The following is a 15,248-nucleotide window of genomic DNA, read 5'->3' as shown; positions in this document are numbered from 1 at the left end:
TGAGTGATCTGAGTGAAAAAGGCATGGTCGCCAGGGCTAATATTTAAAAAACTGGCAACCTTCTGAGGTTTTCTTGTGCAACAGGGATGAGACTATACCAAGAATGGTGTGATCAATGAAAAACATCCAGCAAAAGGGGATCTCATGGACATAATCGGCTCGTCAACAAAAGGGGGCAGAGAAGAACGCCAACAATTGTTCCCATGAACAAGCGTCTGAATACAAGAAATGGCAGCCGAATACAACTATGGTGCTAATGTGTCGGAATGCACAACTTGTCGCTCCTCATAACTGGAATGGGCTAGAACAGCAGATGACCAACTGGAGCACCGCTAAGAGAAACTGAAATAGACTCCAGTGGGCAAAAGAGCGCAACACGTGGATCATTGAGCAGCGCAAAACATCGCCAGGTCAGATGACTCCAGATCCCTGTTGAACAATGCTGATGGGAGGGTCAGAATTTGGTGTAAGTAGCATGAATCCATGAACCGTTCTTGTCACAACTCTTCAGAGCAAGTCAATACCTCTATCTGATTAGCGGGAAATGCAATAAGCCATCTACATGGATCAATATCCCTGCAGGACATATACCACAACACACCGCTATGGTTCTGCAAGCGGAGGGGATGCAACGTACTACTAGAAGTGAATGTGCCTGCTAGCCAAATTAATGTTGCCCCCCCCCTTTTAACCTGTCATACATGTAACAAAAAGGCATTAAAGATGGGGTCATAAATATGGTACATGCCACGTTTAATCAAATGGGCATGATGCCACTTTTCTGCTGCATTTTCTTTGCTGAATTCCCCATTCTGTGTAATCTGTGGACGTTCCAGCTATGAAGACTATTTCAGGGAAGTTCAAAGTACAAACTAATTTCCTTTAATGAGAGCTGCCTTGGAAACCTCAGGAAGAGTAAGCCAGCACGGAGCATCCTGTGCCGCACAGCCACCACAGTTGTCAGCTTGTACAGGAGATATGCTTTACGCAACAGATACAAATGAGACAGATTGGATTAGTTAGATCTTGACTTAATTCTGCGCTAAACAATTCCCTGTGTTTGCCTGCTGGACACATACTCTACAATACAGCAGAATATCTGCATGTGATAATTATCCTCTTGAAAATTAAAAAAAATAATTACAGACGCATTAGAAAATGATGTCAGTGATAGATTACTTTGGAGTATGCTGTGATCCAGGTAAAGAGCCGACGAAGCCTTGTAGCAAGTCAAGCGATAGACAAAACATAGCGATTACATCCTAACATAGTCAGCTGAGAAAGTCCCATTATTAGAGATTGATCTGATGCTATACCTGAGCTTCCAGCTGATTGGCAAAAAAAGGAGGATTGCACATGCAGAAATCGTAGATGATGCCGGACTCCTCTTTCAATGCGTCCATCAGAAGGGTTTTCTGTGGGACTTTAACCACTAAAAGACATAAAAGCAAGCATTAAGGTGAAACAAACTGGACCGTCTCACTGGAGACGTGTGTATAGCAGATGATGACCCATGATGGAAGATCAGAGTGCAGAATCATCCATTGCCTCTAAAATTTCAATGCCCGATCCTTTTATTCTCCTTGGCTTAACTTCCAATTGGCTTATCTCCCTCTGCCAATTGGAAACAAATGAATGCTCGGCTGAACAATCATGTGTTTGGAGAAGTCAGGAGAAATAGCTGTTGAAGGTGCATGGGCATTTAAAGGTTGTGCCAACAAGTTGTCCTATATCCACAGGGCAGGGAATAATTGTATATCTTGGCACAATCCCTTTAACTCCTTCCTGCCCCATGACATACATGTACATTATGGGTGAGGAAGAATTCCTGTAGAATGCCGTACATTATCGGTGTATGGATGGTATGGGTTCAAGAGCTGAGCGTGCGCCATCCACAGTGGGAGTCAGCTGTCAAAGACAGACAGCATCCTGTTGCAATGGCGGGGATCAGCAAGAACAGCCATACCAGGTTATCTGGCTAGACAGGATACATTAAATCATGGATAATGAGGAGTTTCCTAATGCTGAGCATCATTTATTGCATATTCGAAATTTACAAACTCTTTGCGGCCTGTATAAACAGAAACCCCTAAGGCTAAAGTTGCTGTTAAGACATCAGGGTCTTAGAGGACTTCTCTCAATATTGTATGCCCACCTCACAAATACTTGTATAACATTAACACCCTTGGGGATCATTGATAGGAGGCAACAGATCCCCCCTCACCTTACTGGAGATGATATTCAGGCGGTCATGGAATCAAATCTCTGTTTCTCCTGCTGCTAATAATAAAATGGTCCAATTGTATATCTTTCATCAGTGTTATCTCACCCCAATTCGATTCTTTCATATGGGTCACTTGTCACATGCAGGGTGCCATTGGTGCTCTGAACAAAAGGCAGACTTTATGCATCTCATATAGTGGCAGCTTATTGGGAGAGGGTGTTGGAAGTGCTGTCAGAGGTGCTGGGCATGCAGATACCAGGCACTCCTGAGGTATGCCTTTTGGGCACCCGTGGGGATGAAATCTGGACGCACCACCTAAAAACTTTTATAAGGAGCTCCCTCTTTTTGGCTCACAAAGCGATAGTCCTCAAATGGATGGCACCCAAAACGCCTTCTGTTAGGCCGGATGCACACGACCGGATATGCACTGCGGAATCAAGAGCGTGAGTCCACCTCTGGGTTCCGCAGCAACTACTTTCCATAGCATGCTATGGAAAAGCGCTTTTTCCTGCACACAAGCAGAAATTAGTTGTGATTTTCCGTTTGAGGGGAAAAAAATCTCAGTATGCTCCATTTTTGCGCGGAAGGCTTCCAATGAAGTCAATGAAAGCCATCGGATCAGCTGCCCTTCCGCAATTGACATTGAGGAAAAGTTGTGGATTCTGCGTCATCGCTAGGTGATGATGCGGGAAAAGCAGGGGTTTAAAAAACAAATAAAAATTTGTACTGCACATGTCCAACGGTGAGCAAGCCGGATCATCCGCAGTACAGAAGGCCGCTTGCACACAAAAAGAAATCCCAGGTACTCACAGGGTTACATCTGGAATCCGACCCAGTCGTGTGCAGCCAGCCTTACTCAGTGGAAAAACATGGTAAACACAACCCTAATGAATGAAAAGATTGTATACTTTAATAGAAAGTGCCCTGAAGAATTTGGTACAGTGTGGGGGGGCTTGTTATGATTCGTATCTGATATCTCAAAAAAGGTTTGGCATCTCTAATACCTGCTACTTCAGTGGTTGGAGGTGGCGTTGACACTTGTTTTACTACCTGACAAATTACCCATATGTATTGGTCTGTGGGACTCAATTTATATGTTCTGAAATAGTAATCTTGTATTTTGATTTTTGTACAATTTTGCACTTGTTAATTTCACTAGGTTTTGACAAATATTTCAATAAAACAGAGTTAAAAAAATAAAAAGTGGAAAACCCTAATAAAAACATGACACATAATTTTGGTATCGGCATAATTCTACCAACCCACAGAAAAAAAGTTACCATGTTAATTATACAATGCTAACAATGCTGCAAAAAAAAAAAAAAAATGGTGGCAGAATTAATCTGCATTTTCACTTTCCCCTCCAAAAACGAAGCTTTTGAAACTACAACTCATCATGCAATGAACAGGCCCACTGTAGCACCGCGGGGGTTAAAGAGCACTCCAAACTGTCACTTTTCTTTTCTTTAGGTTTATTTACACAGTCTTTAACAGGAACATAAAGTAACTGGGTCTCCAGATAAATAGTAAATGATAGCAACAACAAAAAGTCTCTGTTCAGATTTAACCCTCCTCAGTCCGGAGGTAACGCAGGTAAACTCCTCAGCTGAGGAAACCATACAAGTCCTTAGAGGTGCACAGACCTGTGGATGTCCAGAGCGCCACTGGTCCTTATGCCCTCACTCTCTGTGGCTCTAGTCCAAGGGCAGGCGTATCCCCTCCAGGGGTCCTGCTGCAATCAGGTAGCGCCTCGTCCACAGCGCCTCTCTTGGTTCACAGTGGAACTCACACCAAGCAACTGTAGCCTGTATCTCCCAGACACACACCTCCTTCTACCTTCCACCTGTCTCCTTAAATGGCAGGCTGGACAGGTGGTAAGATCTGGCCTGGAGTGGAAGAGGACCAGACTACCTCACAGAGGCTAATAACCTCTGTGACACATACCTTCCACTCCAGACCATTCCTCTTACCCTGTTACATACCTCCCCCCTCTGCCCCAAGCCATCCGGCTGGGCACCAACTGAAACTGCACAATAAATCCTAGACAGGGCATCTGCATTACCATGTAATTTTCCCGGCCTATGTTCCACCTCAAAATCAAAATCTTGTAATGTTAAGAACCATCTTGTCACCCTGGCATTATTCCCTTTATTTTTATACATCCACTTCAAGGGAGCATGGTCTGAGATAAGTTTAAATTTCCTGCCCAGGAGGTAGTACCTTAGGGAGTCTAATGCCCATTTTACTAACCCTTCCTTCTCAACTATGGCGTAATTTTTTTTCATAAGGGGACATTTTCCTGCTTAAGAACAGCACGGGATGCTCTTCTCCGTTAATCTCTTGGGACAATACGGCCCCCAGCCCTACTTCCGACGCGTCCGTCTGGACTATGAACTCTTTTGAAAAGTCGGCAGCTATCAATATGGGCTGTGGACACAATACACGTTTTAGCTGTTTAAACGCATGTTCCGCTTCTGGTGTCCACTGCGCCATTACCGACCTGTTCCCCTTGGTAAGCTCTGTCAGCGGTGCTGCAATCGTGGCAAAATTTGGGACGAAGCATCGGTAATAGCCCACTATACCTAAAAACGGCCGCACCTGTTTTTTTGTTAGGGGTCGTGGCCAGTCCTGAATGGCTTTTACTTTATTAATTTGGGGTTTAACTAGCCCCCTACCCACTATGTAGCCCAGGTATTTGACCTCTTCCATTCCCACTGCACATTTTTTTGGATTTATCGTGAACCCCACCCTCCTGAGGGAGTCTAATATTGCCTGAACCTTGCTGAGGTGGCTTTCCCAGTCCCGGCTAAATATTATGATGTCGTCTAAATACGCGGCTGCGTACTTCTTATGGGGAGCTAGGATTTTGTCCATCACCCTCTGGAATGTTGCGGGGGCTCCTTTTAGTCCAAAAGGCATGGTCACATACTGGAAACACCCTTCTGGGGTAGAAAAAGCCATCTTTTCTTTTGCGTCGGCTGACAGGGGAATCTGCCAGTACCCTTTTGTGAGGTCCAGTGTAGTCATATATCGGGTTGAGCCGAGTCTGCCAATCAGCTCGTCAACCCGGGGCATTGGGTACGAATCAGATTCGGAAACTTCATTAAGCTTCCGGTAATCATTGCAAAAGCACCATTCCCCTGACGGTTTCGGCACTAAGACTATGGGGCTTGACCATCCACTTGTGGATTCCTCAATGACCCCCATTTCCAGCATCCTTTTTACCTCCTGGGACACTACTTCCCTGCGGGCTTCAGGGATTCTATAGGGTTTTATATTGACCCTTACGTTAGGGTCTGTCCGGATCTCATGTTCCAGGACCCTAGCGTGACCGGGTCGGTCGGTAAACAGATCCCTATTCCTCTACAAAAATTCTTTGCTTTCTTGTCTCTGGGATTTCGACAGGGTTTCTGCTATAATCACGTCCTGGATATTACCCTCCGGCTCTGTGACCAAGTAGGGAGAACCCAGTGAATCCCACTCCTTCCAGGGTTTTAACAAATTTACATGGTAAATTTGGATGGGCTTTCTCCTACCTGGTTGGAGGACTTTATAATTGATCGTCCCTACTTTTTCCACCACCTCGTATGGTCCCTGCCACTTGGCAAGAAATTTACTTTCTACGGTGGGGACTAGCACCAGCACCCGATCCCCTGGGTTAAACTGTCTGACTCTGGCTGTCCGATTGTAGACATTAGCCTGCCTTTCCTGCGCTTGGAGGAGCTGTTTTACTAATGGCATTATCTTGGCAAGTCTCTCCTGCATTTGGGCCACATGTTCAATGACACTCTTATGTGGGGTGGCTTCGCTCTCCCATGTCTCTTTTGCTATATCCAGTAATCCAAGGGGTTGTCGTGCGTACAATAGCTCAAAAGGAGAGAACCCCGTGAAGGCCTGTGGTACCTCTCGAATGGAAAATAATAAGTACGGAAGCAAACAGTCCCAATCTCGACCATCCTTTTCTACCACCTTCTTTAGCATATTTTTTAACGTTTTATTGAACCTTTCCACCAACCCATCTGTCTGGGGGTGGTAGACGGAGGTGCGCAATTGCTTAATCCGCAGCAACTTGCACAGTTCCCTCATCACCTTCGACATGAATGGGGTCTCCTGGTCTGTTAGGATCTCCTTGGGAAGCCCCACCCGAGTGAACATCTGGAACAATTCTTTACCTATACATTTAGAGGAAGTGTTCCTCAGAGGTATTGCTTTTGGATACCTGGTGGCGTAGTCCACGATTACAAGGATATACTGGTGACCTCTGGCTGACTTCACCAGGGGTCCCACCAAATCCATTGCGATTCGCTCAAATGGTATTTCTATTATTGGTAATGGTACCAACGGGCTTCTGAAGTGCGAGATAGGAGCAGATATCTGGCACTGAGGGCAGGAACTACAGAAATCCTCTATTTCTTTATGGCACCCCGGCCAGAAAAACCTCTGTAGAATGCGTTCCTGTGTTTTTTCTGCCCCTAAATGACCGCCCAGTATGTGAGTATGGGCTAGGTCAAGGACCATACGCCTATATCCACAAGGTATCAGAAGTTGTTTTATCACTTCATTATTTACTTTCGTTACCCGATATAACAATTCATTAATCAATTCAAAATGAGGAAATCGCACCTCACCCCCTGCCTCTTGGGGTACACCATTAATCATAGAGATATTTTCTCGTGCATTCCTTTAAGTCAGATCATTAAGCTGTTAAGTCCCAAAATGATCCCTGTTCACCTCAAGGTCAGGTACCTGGGGTTCCGGAGTGGGTTCCTCAGAATCAGTCAGTCCTCCAAAAGGGAAATTCGTTATGCTGATGCTGAACACCTCCCGTGGTGCTCGACGCGCCGGCTCCGCAAGGCCGCGGCACCTCCGCCCACAGTTCCCAAAACAATGGGAAGTCCCTCCCAATTATCAGTGGGTAGAGTAATTTGTTAACCACCCCCACCTGGTGTACATAGGTTCCGCATATTGTGCCTATGGTCACCTGGGCAGCCGGGTATTCTTTAGTGTCACCGTGTATACAGACCACCCCCAATCTGCCCCGGGGTCCAGTCCAGTGGCGATGGCTGAGTCCAGCAATGAAATCATGCTCCCTGAGTCCAGCAAGGCCGACACTTCCACACCATTCACTGTCACTTGACACATCTGTGGCTGGGTGTCTCTGTCCACCCCTGTAGCGCAGGTAGAATGTGCCACCAAAGAACAGTCCCGGCTATAGGAGCATTCCATGGGTTCAACCCGAGCTGGACAATGAGCGGCGATATGCCCAGGACGTTGGCACTCCCAGCACGTAACGGGGTTGACCGGGTTTCTTTGTACGGGCTCCAAACCTCTCTGGTTCCTTTGCTTCCTTTCTGAAATGGATTTGGCGCTCTCTCCGAGCATCTGCAGGACGACCAGGAGGCCTCACAGCCGCTGCTGTCTCTTCCGCTGCAACATACCGTTCGACCAAGCCCACGCCCACCAGGTTGTCGATACTCTCGGGATTTCCCTGGGCCACCCATCGTTGGATAGTCCTGGGCAGAGTCTGTATAAACCGGTCCATCACAACCTTCTCTACTATTTGTGTAGGCGAGGAGGTTTACGGCTGTAGCCATTTTTGGGCTAGGTGCAAGAGATCAAACATTTGTGACCTGGAAGGTTTGTCTTGGCCATACTTCCAGTGATGGACTCGCTGTGCCCGGACTGCCATGCTCACTCCCAGGCGAGGCAAAATCTAAGTTTTTAGCTTATTATATTCCCCGTCATCCTGTTGGGGCAAGTCATAATATGCCTTTTGCGGCTCCCCAGTGAGATATGGGGCTATAACTTCCGCCCATTGTTCTGGTGGCAGTTTTTTCCCTCACTGCCACCCTTTCAAAGATGGCCAGGTAAGCTTCCACATCATCCTCCGGGGTCATTTTTTGTAACGACCCCCTTACAGTTTTTAACACATCCATGCTAGTGGATGACTTCTCCTCTTTTCTTTTAGTCTCCATTAGCATTGCCATCTGACGAATCAGCAATTGATTTGTTTCTTGCTGCTGTGTGCTAGTTACTACTAGCTGTTTGATTAACTCCTCCATGGCTATGGCAACAGTTTGTTTTTTTCTTCGGGGAGTCTACTACTCTCAGTGCCTTGAGCTGTTTTATTAACTCCTCCAGAGCTATGGAAACAGTTCGTTTTTTTCCCTCGGGGAGTCTCTTAATGCCAGCGCATCCTCCACCACTTGTAGCACCGCGGGGGTTAAACAGCACTCCAAACCGTCACTTTTATTTAGGTTTATTTACACAGTCTTTAACAGGAACATAAATAATTGGGTCTCCAGATAAATGGTAAATGATAGCAACAAAAAGTCTCTGTTCAGATTTAACCCTACTCAGTCCGGAGGTAACGCAGGTAAACTCCTCAGCTGAGGAAACCATACAAGTCCTTAGAGGTGCACAGACCTGTGGATGTCCAGAGCGCCGCTGGTCCTTATGCCCTCACTCTCTGTGGCTCTAGTCCAAGGGCAGGCGTATCCCCTCCAGGGCTCCTGCTGCAATCAGGTAGCGCCTCGTCCACAGCGCCTCTCTTTGTTCACAGTGGAACTCACACCAAGCAACTGTAGCCTGTATCTCCTAGACACACACCTCCTTCTACCTTCCACCTGTCTCCTTAAATGGCAGGCTGGACAGGTGGTAAGATCTGGCCTGGAGTGGAAGAGGACCGGACTACCTCACAGAGGCTAATAACCTCTGTGACACATACCTTCCACTCCAGACTATTCCTCTTGCCCTGTTACACCACATACGTCGATGGGAAGTGAAAAAGAAAAAAAGTTATGGCTTTTGAAAAGTGGAGATGAAAATCCCCCCAAATCATCATGTCCTTAAAGGGGTTTTGTCCTTTAAAAAAAAAAAAAAAAAATCTACACTTACCTATTTCTTCCCTGTCAGTTTCCTTAGCACATCATCTCCTAGCTCAGCTTTTGCAGTGACCCGGGTCACCTCACTGTACGCTGGGCCCAGCTTGTTATGAAGACTGCATTCCTCAAATTCCTTGCCGCCGGGTCAGTGAAGGTCACATCCTTGTGCTGTAGCTTCACTGCCTAGGAAGGCATTGTAATCTATTTCAGAGTCAGCTCGCATGAGCAATCTCTGAAGAAGATAAGCAGCCCTCATGCTGGCCTGTGAACTGTGACAAAACGTACATTGGTTGGCAGGCAGAAGACTGCCAACCAATGTACGTAACCTCGCAGGAAGGAGAAGAATCAGGCAACTCAAGGTGAAGTGACCTTCCAGACGGCAGGAGACAGAAGAAGATGGGGGAGATGAAGATCTGGTAAATAGACTGACGGGGGAGGAATAGATAAGTATAGAATTTTTCTTCTTTAGTGACAGAACCTCTTTAAGTACATAACTAGGCCACATCATTAAGGGGTTAAAGAGGACTTCAAAATGTCAACAATTGTCCCATTTATCTAAATGAGGTCTGTAGAAAACCGTGTGCTTGCTGTAGAAACAACCCCATTCATATGTCAGAAACTGATTTTCAGTCTGAGAGATGTCTTCCGCGAGTCTATTGTGTGTGAATTCACACAAACAGATCAACAGCTAATTTGGAAAGTTTGTGTCTTATGAAAGAGCTGAATGGAAAGCATCTGAACTTTTCAGTATGACCTATTCTTCTGCCAATGTTGGCCTATGTAAATGGCATACTGTAGTGGTTTTTTTTTTCTTCACATAAAAATGCAAAACATACCTGGAAAAAAAAAATCAGCACTTTTTCAGATTTGACTACGAAAAGAACTTTAAAGAGCTTTTTATCATTTTTTTTAATAAGCTCTTTTACTGGAAAAAATACAAAAAAGCAGCGGTAAGTTTGTAATATAAACCTTTTATTCCATTGTGAACAGTTTTGCAGTTCTCCGAATGCAGCCACACTTATAAACAATGGAGGTTTTTATTCTGGTTTCCATGGCGACACGCAGGCACCCTTATAATTCTACTTTAATTATGACTCTTATTAACATAAAAAGAAAAAATATATATAGTATATTTGTAGCTTTGTATATCTGAAGCACACATGAACAACCCGCCGTTTCGGGACCTCATACAACCCACAAGGTCTTTCTGTGTTGCTCAGTTTCTGTCCTGCTTTGATGCACAATATTAAAATGCAAAATAGTAGAAACACATGGAGAAGATCCTTAAAAGAGTCATCTGCTGTGGACAAACCTCTTTTCATTAGAAGATGCCCTCCAACAAGTCTCTTTACTGACTATAAGGTGGACCGCCAGCAATCAGCTGTAGAATGTGGGGAAACTTAAAAGCAGCAGTTCCATTTCCACGCAGCACCCCCGCAGGCCAAATGAAGTATTACGAGATAACTACCGAAATCTCTGACCTGTCCATGCAACGTAGGGACATGTTGTGTTCTCCACAGACAAGATGACTTTATAGCCACTCTCATAGACGGAGAGGGGTCCTGAGCGGAGGGCAATTTGTATTATTTTAGAAGAGCCTATCAGGATATTTGAAAATGGGTTATGTTACATCATGGAGGTTCGGGGTTTGTATGGTGCGGGTGTCTGCTGTCTTCATGCTGATCACATCTGCTAACACTTTAAATGCTGCCGTCAATTCTGACAGCGGAATTAAATGCCCCAATCAGAGTTAAGTTGTCCCAAACGCTCCCCTTTCCCTGGTTTTCACTGCAGATTGCTATGAAGCAAGACCTGTGGTGTGGCTTGATAGACTGCCTGTCAGATCACGGTATTATGTAATACCATGGTATTACATTATACTGCAGATGCTATCAAACCATAGCAAGTTCAAGTCCCTTATGGGGTACCAAAAAATAAACTGTAGAAATGAGTAAAACTTTTAATTATTAAAAAAAAATAAAACGGTAATAAAAGTAAAAAAATTAAAGAAACCCAGAAACATATTTGGTATTGCTGCTTCTGTAGAAGTCCGATCTATCAAAGAAACGCATTATTTATACCAAATGATGAACGTTGTTAAAAAATATAATAATTAAAATTCACGTCAGAATTTTTCTGGTCACCCAGTCTTCAAGAAACAAAATTAATAAAAAGCTATCAAAAATGTTGTATGTACTCTAAAATGGTACCAAAAGACACTACAGTCCTGCAAAAATGAGCTCCCACTTAATTATGTCAATGGAAAACTAAACAACTTATGGCTGCAAGAAGACGGCTACAGGAAATAATTTTAGTTTTTTCCAAAGATGTATTTAAAAAGCAGAAAAAAACTATATCAACTTGGTATCACTGTAATCGTACTGACCCATAGAATAAAATTATCACCTCTTTTTTGCTGTAGTATGTAAGCCATAGAAACAAGACTTCCTCAAAGATGGCGGAATTGCATTTTAATCCCTTTTCACTCCACTTAGAAATTTTCTAAACGTTTTTCAGTACATTATATGGTGCATTAATTAAATAGTACAATTGAAAAATAAAACTCATCCTGCAAAAAACAAGCCTTTACACGGCTACGTTGATGAATATATAAAAGAATTATCTTTTTTAATGTGGGGAGGATAAAAAAAAAACAACTAAAAAAGGCTGCATCTTTAATGGGTTAAAGAGATTGTTCCAGGATTACAAGTTATACCTTATACATAGAGACCCTCACCGATCTAGAGAACTGGGGTGTCGTGTCCCTATCTTCATATCACTGTAGGGGTCACTTCTACTCCTGCAGTGAAGTCAGAATTAATGGAGCACTGGCCAAGCATGTACAGCCTCTACTTCATTCATTTCAATGGGGCTGATGGAAATATCCAAGTTCTTGCCCCTCAGCTATCTTCAGAGTCCCAATGAAAGTGAATGGACATGCCAGCGTGCTTACCTGACTATCGCTTCATTCAGTCTTCTCCTCACTGCTGTGGGAGGGTGGGGGACACAGGACCCCAGTTCTCTGGATTACTGAGGATCTCAGAGGTAGATAGGGGCTAATTTATCATTCTGGTATAATCTGTTTAAGATTGGGGGTATTGCTAAAGAGAGTACTAGAATTTGTTGGATAGTGAGTGCTTATCTCCTCTCAAGGAGCATGCCAGTTGTAGAATATTAGTATAGTACAGGTCATTGACTACTAGGGTCCTAGTTTCAAATCTGACTAAGGATAACATCTGTATGGAGTTTATATGTTCTGCTTGTGTTTCAGAATAATTACATTTATATAGCAATATAATATACAGTGCTTTACATCATTTGATATTTCCATTGGGGCTCACAATCCATATTCGCCTATTAGTATGTTTTTGGAGAAAATACAAACTCCATGCAGATGATGTCCATGGTTAAATTTGAACTTAGGACCCCAGTGCTGCAAGGCGGAAGGAAGGAGGAAGCAGAAGCATGCAGATGTTGACCTTGGTCAGATCTGAACCTAGTGCTAACTGCTGAGCCACAGGACCATTACTACCACCTTATTTCTAGTGGGTTTGGCCAAGAGAACCGCCAATGGACTTACAATTAGAGATGAGCGAGTATACTTGCTAAGCCACATTACTCGAGTGAGTAGTGCCTTAGCCGAGTATCTCCCCGCTCGTCTCTAAAGAGTCGGGGGGCGGGGAAGAGTGAAGAGGAACAGAGGGGAGATATCTCTCTCTCTCTCTCTCTCTCCCTCTCCCCCCCCCCCCACTCCCCGCCGCAACTCACCTGTCACCCGCGCCGGCCCCCGAATCTTTAGAGACGAGCGGGGAGATACTCGGCTAAGGCACTACTCGCTCGAGTAATGTGCCTTAGCGAGTATACTCGCTCATCTCTACTTATAAGTCCATTGGCGGTTCTCTTGGCCAAACCCACTAGTAGACACTGTAGACACTGCGTGTAGTTCCGCACGAGAAATACAGCGCAGCATGCTCTATTTTTTGGCGCATCACGGAGCGTTTTACTGCTACAGCCGTGGACATGAGGCCTTATACGGATGCGATGCAATGCTTTGGCTATAACAGATCTTTGGCAGGTATGAAATTTGCCACATTTAACTTGGTACATGTTAATGCTGTTGACTTTTGGCAACAGCATTAACATAAGTCATGTGCCAGTTCAATACACATGCGCTATGTGAAAAGGATCACATTTCGCATCGGTCATGTGAACTGCACGTGTCAAGTGATCTAGCATGCATCTCATGCCATTAAACCCTGCTGCTAACTAAGCTCCTTTTCTTTTACAAATATATTTTGTTAAGTACACCTTTTTTAAAAAGGAGCAACACCGATTACAAGTGCCCATATAATTATTAAAGTGGGTTCAAACTTTTAAACTTCCAAACTTTAAGGCCTCGTTCACACGGGCGACAAAGTCGTCAATTTTGTAGCATTGCTACAAATCGCATGTATGTGAAGCCCATGCTTTCCTATGAGTTAATTCACACATGCGATGTTTTGTAGCATGCGACATCCCGACACAAAAAACCTCGCAGGTCCGGTGATATGCCTATGACTCGTGAGATTTTGTAGCCCGTGTTTCCCCTATGGAGCTTTCCTCTCTGTTGCATCGCATGAAAACGCGCTTTTCGTGCTGTGCAACTTTGACAGTAGGAAATCCTACTGTCAAAGCCCTGACCTAAGCCCTAGCTGCAGAAAAAAATAAAAAGAACAATATACATCACCTAAGCAGCTCCCCCCCCCCCCCTCCCCCAGTCCCGGCACTGTTTCGCTTCATCTCTTTTGGCCGGGGATTAAAAAAATCCCCACCTCCTGGAAGCACTGGCTGTGATTGGCTGACGCTTAGCCAATCACAGCCAGTGCTTGCTGAACCAATCACAGCCATTCATTGAGCGCTGGCTTCGATTGGCTAAGCCTCAGCCAATCACAGCAAGCGCTTCCAGGGGGCAGGGATTTTTCAATCCTCAGCCAGAAGAAATCAAAAAGATGATTGCCGGGGACCGAGAAGAAGCTGCGTCAGAACCCCAAACAGCGCTTCTAAGGTTACGTATCCTTTAAAAAAAATTTTTCCCCTGCAGCTAGGGCATATTTTCCAGGTAGGGCTTATATTTCAAACCCTCCACCCCTCCCGAAAATCCTCGCATGTGGTGCTACAACGTCGTGCGACTTTTTAGCACTATGATATCATGGTGATGCCATGTCGCTCGTGTGAAGGAGGCCTAAAAGAAACACCAAGCACTGCATATTGTATTTGCTCTGTTAAAAACTTAAAGGAGATGTCTCGAGGAAGCAGTTAATTTTTTTTTTTGCCCAGTCCCCCCCATTAAACATACATTACTAAGCCCCCCTGTAAATGACATTTCTAGCTGGTTCGTACTTACCGTTCCAGCGTTTCAGCAAGTTATAAAAGTTTCCTCAAGATGGCCGCCGGTTCTTTCCCAGTCGCTCGCTGCAGCCCGACGTGCGCGCTCCCGAGACGCCGCCAGCTGTGTCTCCATGGCAACCGGACGCATCGCAGCCGCCGACCAGACGCCCCGCAGCCGCCGACCAGACAGCAGGTAACCGGCGCTAGCCCCCGGCTCCCCAGCGCTAGTTCCCCCGGCGCAGCGACAGCCCCCCCCATCGCAGCGACAGCCCCCCCGGCCTAGCGCTAGCTCCCCCGGCGCAGCGACAGCCCCCCCGGCCTAGCGCTAGCTCCCCCGGCCTAGCGACAGCCCCCCCGGCCTAGCGACAGCCCCCCCCATCGCAGCGACAGCCCCCCCGGCCTAGCGCTAGCTCCCCCGGCCTAGCGACAGCCCCCCCGGCCTAGCGACAGCCCCCCCCATCGCAGCGACAGCCCCCCCGGCCTAGCGCTAGCTCCCCCGGCGCAGCGGCAGCCCCCCCCGGCCTAGCGACAGCCCCCCCCATCGCAGCGACAGCCCCCCCGGCCTAGCGCTAGCTCCCCCGGCCTAGCGACAGCCCCCCCGGCCTAGCGACAGCCCCCCCCATCGCAGCGACAGCCCCCCCGGCCTAGCGCTAGCTCCCCCGGCGCAGCGGCAGCCCCCCCCGGCCTAGCGACAGCCCCCCCCATCGCAGCGACAGCCCCCCCGGCCTAGCGCTAGCTCCCCCGGCCTAGCGACAGCCCCCCCGGCCTAGCGA

The 15,248-nt window shown here is 46.2% G+C and overlaps 1 protein-coding gene across 1 annotated transcript in view; it reads right to left on the bottom strand.

Moving 5' to 3' along the window:
* METTL16 (methyltransferase 16, RNA N6-adenosine) overlaps positions 1-15,248 on the bottom strand; it is an 80,228-nt gene that overhangs the window by 40,896 nt on the left and 24,084 nt on the right. The window contains exon 5 of the mRNA XM_066599630.1: positions 1,317-1,432. Coding sequence (XP_066455727.1) covers positions 1,317-1,432 — 116 coding nt within the window. The remainder of the gene's footprint in view (positions 1-1,316; positions 1,433-15,248) is intronic.

The sequence above is a fragment of the Eleutherodactylus coqui genome, chromosome 4 (genome assembly GCF_035609145.1).
Source record: "Eleutherodactylus coqui strain aEleCoq1 chromosome 4, aEleCoq1.hap1, whole genome shotgun sequence".
In the NCBI taxonomy this organism is placed as follows: Eukaryota; Metazoa; Chordata; class Amphibia; order Anura; family Eleutherodactylidae; genus Eleutherodactylus; species Eleutherodactylus coqui.
This window is presented reverse-complemented; position numbering and strand designations above follow the sequence as displayed.